The sequence below is a fragment of the Furipterus horrens genome, unplaced genomic scaffold, assembly GCF_987537825.1.
Source record: "Furipterus horrens unplaced genomic scaffold, mFurHor1.1.pri manual_scaffold_2, whole genome shotgun sequence".
In the NCBI taxonomy this organism is placed as follows: Eukaryota; Metazoa; Chordata; class Mammalia; order Chiroptera; family Furipteridae; genus Furipterus; species Furipterus horrens.
In genome coordinates, this window is record NW_028327172.1 from 105275843 (window position 1) to 105288079 (window position 12237).

The following is a 12237-nucleotide window of genomic DNA, read 5'->3' on the forward strand; positions in this document are numbered from 1 at the left end:
TTAGGAGATATATCTAATAAAAAATTTCTATGAACAATGTCTGAGATTTTGGTGCCTATATTTTCTTCTATGATTTTTATGTTTTGGGTCTAACATTTAAGTCTTTGATCCATTTTGAACGTATTCTGTGTGTGGTGTAAGAAGGTGGTCCACTTTCACTTTTCTGCACATACCTGTCCAATTTTCCCAATACCATTTATTGAGTAAACTCTTTAGCCCATTGTATGCACTTGCTTCCTCTGTCAAATATTAATTGACTGTAAAGGTATGGGTTTATTTCTGGGCTCTCCATTCTGTTCCATTGATCTGTGTCTGTTTCTATGCCAGTACCATGCAGTTTTGATTACGATAGTTTTGTAGTACAGTTTGATATTAGGTAACATGATTCCTCCAACTTTGTTCTTTCTCAGCATCACTGTCGTTATGTAAGCCCTTTTGTGGTTCCATATACATTTTTGAAATCTTTGTTCTAGTTCTGTGAAATAAGTCATTAGAATCTTGATAGGTATCACATTGAATCTATAGCTTGCTTTAGGTAGTATGACATTTTAATTATGTTAATTCTTCCTGTCCATGAACATGGTATGTGCTTCCACTCATTTGTATCTTCTTCAGTTTCTTTCTTCAGTGTTTTATAATTTTCCAAGTAGAGGTCTTTTACATCCTTGGTTAGGTTTATTCCTATGTATTTTATTCTTTTTGTAGCAATTGTGAATGGGATTGTTTTCTTAATTTCCCATACTGTTAGTCCATTATCAGCTTATAAAAATGGAACTAGACTTCCGGCCAAGATGGAGGCTTAGACGGACACACTCAGTCTCCCTCTACAACTAGAGAGGAATACAACTACCTCAAAACAAAAGATAACTAGAAATTCCAGAAAATAAAACTACATGGAAGCCCAATGTACAAAGTTATAAACCAGCGGTGCTCATCAGGCAGGTAAGAGGAGTGAAGGGGGGCGGTGCTGTTTGCGGTAGCACCAGGGACAGCGGCAGGGAGAACAGTCCTGGCTGCAGTCGAGCCACAGCAGCTCCCGGCCCCGACGCTGGGAAAGCAACCACCGCATTGTCTCGGACGGTGAGGCCCAGAGGGAGGGAGGATGGACCCGAGTCTCCCAGCGAAGAATAGCGGCAGGAATCCACCTTGGACCCCCGCCCCCACACAAAGTGCCACAGCGCAGCGAAAAAGGTTGCTGGACCGCCGCCAGTTGCTGGGTAGTGACCACAAAGTGCCATAGCGCCGTGAAATAGGTTGCGGATCGCCGCCGGTCGCTGGGTAGTGACGACAAAGGGCCACAGTGCGGCGAAAAAGGTTGTGGATTGCCGCCGGTCGCTGGGTTGTGACAAGTACACAGGCTCTGCCCCCTATAGCCGGCCCAAGAAAGGAAAATGCATCTGTCAAAATGAGATAGACAACTATAGAAATCCCGGTGGCGCAGCTCACCAGGCAACAGATGAAGAATCTGACAGATGAACAAATAAGAAACCTGTGGGAGGCTCAGTTCAGGGCCATTGTTATCAGGTGGCTTATAGAATTAAAAGATTTGGAAAAAGACGAGAAAGAATTGAAAAACACTCATGCTGAAAAGAACAAAACCACATATGAGACAGATGGTGACGAAATAAAATCCAGAGTTCAAATCAACAAACCGGAACATAAAGAAGGAATAAACAGTCAACCAGTGCGCAGAGAGGAAACAGGAAGCAAGGAAAATGAGGAGAGGATCAGAAACCTATGGGACAGCTATAAGAGACTGAACATAAGAATAATTGGATTGCCAGAGGGCGAAGAAGAAGAACTAGAAATTGAAAAATTAAGTGAAAATATAATAAAGCAGAACTTCCCAAACTTGAGGAAGGAAATAGACTTACAGGTCCAGGAAGCACAGAGAGTTCCAGAAAAACCGGACCCAGGGAGAACCACTCCAATACACATTATAATCAAATTGTCAAAAATTAAAGATAAAGAGAGAGTCTTAAAAGGAGCAAGAGAGAAGAAAAGAATCATGTACAAAGGGGTCCCAATTAGACTACCAGCTGACTTCTCAAGGGAGACCCTGCAGGCAAGAAGGGACTGGCAAGAAATATTCAAAGTAATGAAAAGCAAAAACCTACAACCACGAATACTCTATCCAGCGAAATTGTCATTTAGAATAGAAGGGCAGAGAAAGTGCTTCCAGGACAAAATAAAACTGAAAGAGTTCATTAGATCCAAACCACTATTACATGAGATGTTAAAGGGACTGGTTTAGAAGAAGGAGGATCAAAACTATGAACACTAAAATGAAAACTGCAACATAAGCACCAACAACAGAAGCTAGGGAATTGAAACAAAGGCAAACTAAATAGGCAACAAGAGTGGAAAAAGAACTATAGGTATGAGGAACATATTGGGGGGAGGTCAGCAGGGAGGGGTAAGGGGATAAGAGAGGAGATGGTACAGGAATTATGAAGCATAGCAGGAGGGAATGGAGTAGATAGGAAGAGGCTGAGAAGAACTATATGCACAACCAATGGACATGGACTAAAAGGGGGGACAGCTGGAGGGAGGGGGGCCACTGGTTGGAGGGGAGCAGAGGGAAGGGAATTTGGTACAACTGTAACATTATAATCAATAAAACACATTAAAAAAATGGAACTAATTTCCAAATATTAATTTTGTATCCTGCTACTTTGCTGAATTCATTTATCAGTTCTAGGAGTTTCTTGGTGGACTCTTTGGGGTTCTCTATGTACGGTATCATGTCATCTGCAAATAAAGACAGTTTTGCATCTTGCTTTCCAATTTGGATGCCTTTTATTTCTTCTTCTTGTCTGATTGCTGTGGCTAGGACTTCAGTACTGTGTTGAATAAGAGAGGTGAAAGCATGTGTCCCTGTCTTATTCCCAACTGCAAGGGGAACACTTATTTTTGCCCATTGAGTATGATGTTGGCAGTGGGTTTGTCATATATGGCCTTTATTTTGTTTAGGTATGTTTCTTCTCTTCCCATTTTGCTGAGAGTTTTTATCATAAATAGGTGCTGGATTTTATCAAATGCTTTTTCTGCATTTATTGATATGATCATGTGGTTTTTATCCTTCAGTTTGTTTATGTGGTAAATCACACTTATTGTGAATGTTGTACCAACCTTGCATTCCTGAAGTAAATCCCACTTGGTCATGGTGTATGACTTTCTGATGCATTGCTGTATTCTGTTTGCTAATTTTTTGTTGAGGATTTTAGCGTATATATTCACGGGGGATATTAGCCTATAATTTTCTTTTTCTTTTTTTGTAGTGTCTTTATCTGGTTTTGGAATTAGGATAATGCTGGTCTTGTAAAATGAGTTTGGGTGCCTTTCCTCCTTGAAGTTTATGAAATAGTTTGAGAAGGAGAGATGTTAGTTCCTCTTGGAATATTTGTAAAATTTACCTGTGAAGCCATCCAGTCCAGAGCTTTTGTTTTTGGGGAGTTTTTTTTTTTGTTTTTTTTTAACTACTGTTTCAATTTCACTAGGTGTTACCTGTCTATTCAGATTCTCTGATTCTTCCTGATTTACTTTTGGAAGATTGTATGTTTCTAGGAATTTATCCATTTTGTCCAGGTTGTCAAGGTTGTTGGCAATATTTTCTTACAATCCTTTGTATCTCTTTGGTGTCAGTTGTTACTTCTCCTCGTTCACTTCCAATATTGATTATTTGGGTCCTCTCTCTTTTTTCTTGATGAGTCTGGTTAAATGTTTGTTCCATCATTTTTTATCTTTTTAAAAAACCAACTCTTGTTTTCATTGATCTTTTCTATTATTTTTTAGACTATTTTGTTTATTTCTGCTGTGATCATTATTATTTCATTCTACTTACTTTGGGCTTTGTTTGTTTTTTCTCCAGGTTCCTTTAAGTGTAATGTTTATTTGAGCTTTTTCTTGTTTTCTGAGATAGGCCTGTAATGCTATGAATTTCCCTCTTAGTATTGCTTTCCCAGTGTCCCACAGATTTTGAATTGTTGTGTCCTCATTTTCATTTGTTTCAAGGTATCTTTTGATTTCTCCCTTGATCTTGTGCTTGACCAATTCATTATTTAGCTTCCATGTCTTTTCATGTTTTTCATTTTTCTTTTGGGATTTATTTCTAGTTTTATAGCATTGTGGTCAAAGAAGATGCTTGATATCATTTCAAACTTCTTAAATGTATTGAGACTTGTTTTATATTAGCATGTGGTCTATCCTAGAAAATGTTCTATGTGCACTTGAAAAATATGTATATTCTGCTGCTTTGGGGTGAAATGCAGTGAAGGTATCAGTTAAATCTATTTGACCTACTATGTCATTTAAGGCTTCTGTCACCTTGTTGATTTTCTGTCTGGAAGATCTATCCATTGAAGTCAATGGGGTGTTAAAATCCCAGTCTATGATTGTATTTCTGTCAATCTTTCTATTTATCTCCATCAAGATATGCTTCACATATTTAGATGCTCTTATGTTGGGTGTGTAAATATATACCAGGTTTATATCCTGTTGTTGGATTGTTCCCTTTATCATTATGTGGTGACCCTCTTTGCCTCTTTCTATATCCTTGGTTTTAAAGTCTATTTTGTTGGATATAAGTACTACTCTCCTAGCTTTTTTTCCCCCCTTTCCATTTGCATGAAATAGCTTTTTCTATCCCTTTACTTTTAGTCTGCCTCTTCTGATCTGAGATGGGTCTCTTGGAGGCAGCATAAATATGGGTCTTGTTTTCTTATATAATTTGGTTGGAGCATTTAAGCGATTTAGGTTTTAGGTGGTTATTGATAGTTACATATTTATCGCCATTTTATTGTTAAACTGATTTTCTTGGGGGTTTTTCTTTTTCTTCTTTCTTCTTCTTCCTTCTTCCTTGTCCTCCTTCCTTGTTCTCCTTCCTTATCCTCCTTCCTTCTCCTTTCTCCTCACTCCTCCCTCTTTTTTCCTCCCTCCTCCTCCTCCTCCTCCTCCTCCTTCTTTTTCTTCCTTCTTCTTCCTTCCTCTAACATTTGTTACAGTACTGGTTTGGTATTAACAAACTCCTTTAGCTTTTTCTTGTCTGTGAAGATCCTTATTTCTCCTTCTATTTTAAATGATAGCCTTGCTGGGTAAAGTAGCCTTGGTTTTAGGTTCTTGCTTTTCCTCACCTTGAATATTTTATGCAACTCCCTTCTGGCCTGAAATATTTCTGTTGAGAAATCAGATGACAGTCTAATTGGTGATCCCTTGTAGGTAACTTCCTGCTTTCTCTTGCAGCTTTTAGGGTTCTCTCCTTGTTTTTAAACCTTGTCATTTTAATCATGATGTATCTTGGTGTAAACCTCTTTGGGTTCAACTTGTTTGGGGCTCTTTGAGTTTCCTGGACTTGTGTATGATTTTCCTTCATCAGAATAGGGAAGTGTTCAGTTATTTCTTCTAATATGTTCTCAATCCTTTGTTCACTCTTCTCCATCTGCTATTCCTTTGATGTGGATGTTGTTATGCTTTATGTTGTCCAAAACATTTCTTAACCTATCCTCATTTTTTAAAATTCTTTTTCTCTCTTTGCTGCTCTGCCTGGATACTTTTTTCTACCTTGTCTTCCAAATCACTGATTCAGTCATCTGGCTTCATCTAACCAACTGTTTATTCCTTCCAGTGTATTTTTTATTTCAGATATTGCATTCTTTATTTCTAAATGGTCCTCTTTTATGTTTTCTATGTCTTTTTTTCATGCTGTTGAGTATCCTTACAATCATTACTCTAAACTCTGTCTGATAAATTGCTTTTCTCCATTTCATCTGGCTCTTTTTCTAAAGAATTCTCTTATTCTTTCATTCGGGGTCTGTTTCTTTGTCTTCCCATGTAGACTGTATAATTGTTGTTTCTGTGTATTAGGTAGATCTGCAAAGACCCTGGTGTAGGCCTTTGTCAGATGTTGCTTGTGACTGGCCTTGGTCTACCTGTTTGGATCTGTCGGCGATCCACAGCGTGTGGCGCCCTCTCCTGGGCTTTTTTTTTTTTTTTTTTTTTGCGTGCAGAAAGAATGAGGCTGCGCACCAAGCTGGCTTTTATTAGCACAAGGCCCTGGAGAGGGTCAGAGCTGAAGTCTTATAGAGCTCCCAGAGTTTCACTTAGTTTATTAAACTAATCAATGATATATCCTCCACCTGTAATCAGCAGCGCAGCTGAAGCTCCACAAGGTGGGGCAGGGCTACTGCTTCTCCTCAGGCTGATGGACTATTCTGCCTAAGAAAAATGGTTGATGCAGTATTGGGAATGACTGACTGAGCACAGGGATCCTGGTGGCTGTTCCTTCAGTTCTCTCCCCGGAGCCACCCCTCCCCTCCTGACTCTCCTCAAGTGTCTCTAGTCTACTGTGCCCTCCCTCTACCAGAGCCCTGGGTAAGTGGCTGGAAATGAAAGTTTGTATGTTGGCCCTTTAAGTGGCTCTCTAAGTCTCCAGCTGTATCTCCCTAGCAGGCAGGCCTGTTGCTTTTCATAGCCAGATGTTATCTGGGTTCTTTTCTGGCTCTGGTGCTGTAGGCTGGGAAGCCCAGCTTTAGGTTTAGACCCCACTCTTCTCAGAGGGAACCCCTGGCCAGTGAAATATCCCTCCAGAACTTCAGCTGTCCCACATGGGAGCCCAGCTAGCCCTCTCACATTTCCTCTGCAATCCCTACCAGTCTCGTTGTGGGTCTTAAGTGAAGTCATTAAATTGCATACAGGTGAGAATTTCAAAAGCAAAACCAAAAGTGAAAATATAAGAAAATAAAGGAGATACATTTTTAAAATCATTGGCTAAACTTTATGTACATATGTAACTATACCATATTTATAAATCAAAAATTTAAATAATTTGTTAAAATTTCTTTTTAGCAACAACAAAAAACCCACAGATAAAAACTTCCAGAATGATCTATATTAATCAGTCTAACACAAATTCTATTTTCAAGTTAATTTTTAAAAATAAACTTATTAATATAGTTGGTCTTGGGGAGGCTTCACTACTGCCCTTTAGCATCATATCAGCTTTGTTCCCTGACTGGTTCCGGTCCACAGAAGGCCTTTGTAGACTGCATGGTATCTTGTACACCCCTCTGGGGTGGGGTAGGCAGCGCTGTCCCCAGGACTCTACGAGCTCCTCTTCTCAGGGGCAGAGATCATATCTTATGCATCTTCATGTCCATCATCTTGTTCCATAAATGTGAAAAGATTAAATGTCTAAACCCTTAACTCTGCTCTCAGTTTTTGAAAGGTGGCAGGTCATATAACACTTAAACAGGAGTGTTCTTGTCCTAATCAGTGGGTCATAGGATGACAGGCGAGGAAGCCTAACTGAGGAAACTGGAAAACGTCCCTCCCCCTCTGATACAGCACACATGCCCTGTGGAGTATATGTGTTTATTGTTCCACTGGCTGCTCGAGATGGACTCTCAGACACACTCTTGTTTAGATCACTGTTACCTGCTCCTCTCTTTTCATCTTAATTTTCTGATACTCAGGTGGAAAGAGGGGATTATATGAGAGAGAGATTTTACTAAATAGCATTCACTCCCAAATTATTTAAAACAAGGTTTTAAAATGCCTTTTATGATGCCTGAGATAATTATATAATCAGCTAAGTATTAATCCCCTGCTGAGTATTGAGAACTGTGGTCAAAGGAAGTATAAAATGTTTCCTCTGGAAGCTTTTTGTCAACTAATTATAGGAATTGTAGCATATCATACCTGTAGTCATTATAGAGTCCAGCAGAAGGTAGTACTCATTAAAGTGCTGACATTTTTAATAGCTATGTTATAGCAGTCTGATTAAGGGAGATGAACCACCATTATTGGACACTTAAGTGTATGCCTCTATATGGATAATTTTTAGTTATTATTTTTACTTAAGCACCAAAAAACACCTTTGGGATAGCTAGTTATCTTTATCTTACAGATGAGAAAACTTAAGTTCAGAAAGTTTCAGCCACTTGCACAGATCACATAGCAAGTAAAAGGCATAGCCATGATTCAAACTCTGATCTGTGACCTACTAAGCCTATAAATTATTTTCCCACCTCCATCCAGGACTATTCAGAATGGGCTGGTATAATCAGCAAGTCTTCATGGTGGGGGTGGCACTTGAGGTTAGAGGGTTTCATGCAAAGGTTGATAGCTGGGAAATAGACGTGTTTGTATATGTCAGAATCCTGAAGGGAAAGAGGTGGAAAACTCGATGTGGTCATTAAAGAATGTTCAATAAAGGGACTATACAAAGGTGTGCAGGGTTATGGAGACCAACAAAGGGAAGTGAGGCACTCAGGAAAGCTTCCCACCTCCAGGCTTGAGGAGAAGGGGAGAGAACAGCATGGCATGAATCCAGTATGGCTGTGGGCAAAGAGTTTTCCTCAGCAGCTGTGGACAGGGTTAGAGAGTCCCCTGCCAACTTCACCCAAGTGGTGAGGGAATGGAGAGTAGGGGTGGAGGGAACGAACCCAACCTCTCTCTCCTCATGGCGCCACCTCTCCTGCTCAGCCCCACTTCCACTGGCAAGGGACCCGGTGTGCTATGGTCTGTAGAGGTCAACCTCACATCACTGAGAAGGGCAAGAAGAATGGAGAACCGATCTGGGAACAAACAGGGAATGGCCTGCTGTGTCATTGTAGGGAAGGAAGCAGCACGTGCACAGCTGTGGCTGAGGGGCTCCAGTGGCCTCTGCTGGGGCCTGTGTGGGTCAGAGGGTCTGATCCAGAGGTGCTGGGAGGTGCAGGTGAAGAGTCATGTTGAAATTCCCAAATGTTAAATAAAGGTGCCTGCCAATTTTGTTTCACATGTCAGTGCTAATTTATTTCTTTTGTAGACCAGAGAACTAGGAAGATAGCCTAGAAGAATGACAGAGGGAAGGAGGCCAGGGTGAGAGCAGATGGGAAGTGGCTATCTGCCATCCACCGGGAATGTGGGAGTGAGGGCAGTTTCCCTCAGGCTTCATCTGGCTCTCTCTGTGTTCCAGTGACCTACGGGATGATGAGCTCCGGTGTGTACTACTATATTCGCATCATGTCACAACTCTTCCTAGACACCCCAGTGGCCAAAACGGAGAACACAAACTTTAAAACTCTTTCTTCAATGGAAGACTTCTGGAAGGTATTTGCAAATGAATTGAAAGTACCTCTTTTATCACTGAAAATTGTGCTGTTAGCTTCATAAGTTCAGTTTGGCAGTATCTGCAGGGCCTGCCATATAAGATACGAACGTTATGGTGAATTGTTAGAAGCATGTAGCCTTGCGCCATGCTAAGTGTTTCATACCTTAACTTATTTAATCCCTATAGTAACCTAGTAACTGTACAAGGTAAGTACTAATATTCCCCCTCTTGTAAATTAATCTCAAGTTGTTTCAGAGTAATTCCACATGGCCAGGGAATAAGAAAAATGGACGTTATTCTAGTCTGACAGACACGTCCTTACCTAGTTTGTAATTCATGATTCAGTAAATATCTGTTGAGTATCTCTTGGGATGTAAGATGCATAGTGCAAAATTTAGTTGTTTTGTTTTGCTTTTTGCTTTTTCATTTTTGTGTCTGTTGATGATGGCAAGTACCCTAGAACCGTGCTTGATACAAGGCAGGCACATTCTTTCAAAGATCTCTAATGTAATTTGAACCCAGCCCCTTCCCTGATTGTCACAAATTCCAGCATGGTAGCAGAGGATAAGCCACAGGGAAAACATTGAAGTAATCTGGAAGACATGGGGCTCAGAATCTACAGAAAGTGGGGAGGAGGGATTGGAAAAGAATGATTGTTTCTTCCTGAGGAGATACTTTATAAACTTTTTATAAAACCCTGGGGTCAGAGCTGTTGATTTAAAGACAGAGGAAACTGGATCACAGGAACCTGTTCATTTTAAAGCCTAAAAGTACTTGGCATCCAAAACTACACTTACATAATAAGAATATTTTCCTACTTCAGTGGTGCAAATCAGTTCATCTCTATTGATCATCTGATAAGACACTGATAATGGCTAGATTTCTTTCCAATAGGCAAACTAGCAAGAAACTTCTCCCATCTACAAAATTCTATGCTGATAAATACCAAGCTCTAAAGGTGGGCGGGTGGATGGGGTTGGAGGGTTCACCATGTGGAAATTGCCCAAACAATTAAAACATCCACCAGATGGCAGACTGGTAATCAAAATTAGAGTCCTTTCCTTTCCAAACAAGTTTAAAACTATGATTATTAATTATTAACTATTTTAATAAGAGAAAATTAAGTTGATAATGGCTGTGGGTTTATCTAAATAGTCCCCTCCACCCCAACCTTCAGTCCTAAGCAAAAATCAGAGTTTCCATTTAATAAGCGCCCACTGTATGCCTGTTGTTCTGTGGAATGACACAGAGAAAATCATCATGACCCCTACATAAGGATGACATGAAAATTCATAGAGTGTGCTGTACTTTTTAAAAAGAAATGCACGGTTCATTACTCATTGGAAGTACCACATGCACTTTAAAATAATTAAAACTAAACAATAGTATCCTATCAGTTTGGTGGCAGCAAACAAAACACTGCCAAAGACAAGTATTTTGAGAAGCATTTACAAAAATACATTGCACAAAGTCCTATCTTGGATTTTTAAAAATAAATTAATATTCACAATATTTCTACCATAGCTCCCAAATTTAATTATACATAGGAAAATTTATTTATTTATTCTATAATATATGAAACATCTGTATATACTTTATTCATTTTAACTACATAAGCATTAGTTCTAATTCTAACAAGACTGAAAAAAATGCTACATTATGTACTTTTTGTAGACTTGAGTACTGTTGTGCAATATATATATAAAACTTCAGAAAACCAGTCAGCACCATTGTTTTATTTTTTTTCTGAAAATACCGTATTTACACCAAAAGGTCTTCACCCAATAAAACTTAAATAACTTTTAAGTTAAAACATCTGTAACACTTTAAGTGCCTTTCAGATGTCTCAATTATAAAGTCTGCTCAGTAAAATAGTCTAAATACTAAATATTAACTGTAACCAAAATGTGTCCCACAGGAATCTAGTGAAAATGGCCAACAGTCATAATAAAAGGCAAATCCCAACTAAAGCCAGTAGAAAGTGTTGCTGCAAGAAAAATTATAATCATCTTGTAATCAGTCATTTCATGAATTTGCCTCACTGGACAATCTCCTTCGATAACCATCAGTGGAATAAAAATATAAGCCTAGAAAAGATTTAGAGCCTGTTAGTGTTTTCTTTTCAGCAAAACTAAAAACAAAACCTGAAAATACCAAAAAGTTGGATTTCTTGGTTTCTGTTCATACTGTGAAGTGAAAACTGCAGGCTCATCTCAATCAGTTGAGCCTCGCTGAGACCTGAAAACTCTACGTATCTGTTTAGATCCAGATCATCCCCTTTCACATCAGATGTAGTAACCATGCAAAAGATGGACATTACAGGTGCGGGAACCCAGGCTCAAAGGAGGATCCTGCTCCAAGTCTCACAACTAGCAAATGATGGAGTAAGATCCAACTTAAATCTTTCTAATAGCAAAACCTACCCTTGTCACTTTACTGTGTTCACCGAGTGCTACACTGTTGGTCATGCAAACATTCCAGGAAGGAGCAAGGCAGCCACTGAGTTTGGAGCTTTTCAAAAATGTTTCCTGTGCTTTCAGTTCACAGAAGGTGCCTTATTGGATGGGCTGTACTGGAAGACACAGCCGAACAACAGAAATGAAGCTGACAACCGAAGCTTCATCTACTATGAGAACCTCCTGTTAGGGGTACCAAGAATACGACAACTCAAAGTCAGAAATGGATCCTGTTCTATCCCCCAGGACCTGAGAGATGAGATTAAAGAGTGCTATGATGTCTACTCTGTCAGTAGTGAAGACAGGGCTCCATTTGGCCCGAGAAATGGAACCGCGTAAGTGTCTATGGCTCATGGCCATGTGCCCTGGCCTCTCACTGACATTCATTCATTCATTCATTCTCTGACTCCTTCACCTAAGGAGAAGATGCCTTAAGTGAGTCTTCATTGTTTATATTTAAGGCCATGGTCAAATTGACCTTTGGTTTCTCAAGTTTTATCTATTTTTTGGCTGCCTTTCCTCTTCTACATACATATTTTTCATAGGGCTAAGTTAGTGACTATATGGTCCACAAGAAAGAAACTATTGGCCTTTGGAGGTTTCTTTTCAGATGCCTGGATTCTATTTTTGTAGCCCCAGTAATATCATTCACAAGGTTATTACTAGGAAATTTTCTGGTACAGAAATTGT

The 12237-nt window shown here is 39.5% G+C and overlaps 1 protein-coding gene and 1 non-coding gene across 2 annotated transcripts in view; both read left to right on the plus strand.

Moving 5' to 3' along the window:
- The window catches only part of PKD2 (polycystin 2, transient receptor potential cation channel), a 77003-nt gene that overhangs the window by 15961 nt on the left and 48805 nt on the right, over positions 1-12237 (plus strand). The window contains exons 3-4 of the mRNA XM_090266283.1: positions 8957-9090; positions 11632-11882. Of these exons, the coding sequence (XP_090122409.1) occupies positions 8957-9090; positions 11632-11882 (385 nt within the window). The remainder of the gene's footprint in view (positions 1-8956; positions 9091-11631; positions 11883-12237) is intronic.
- LOC150019241 (U6 spliceosomal RNA) lies at positions 10298-10403 on the plus strand. The gene has a single exon (XR_016509441.1). It is a non-coding gene; the product is annotated as a U6 spliceosomal RNA (small nuclear RNA).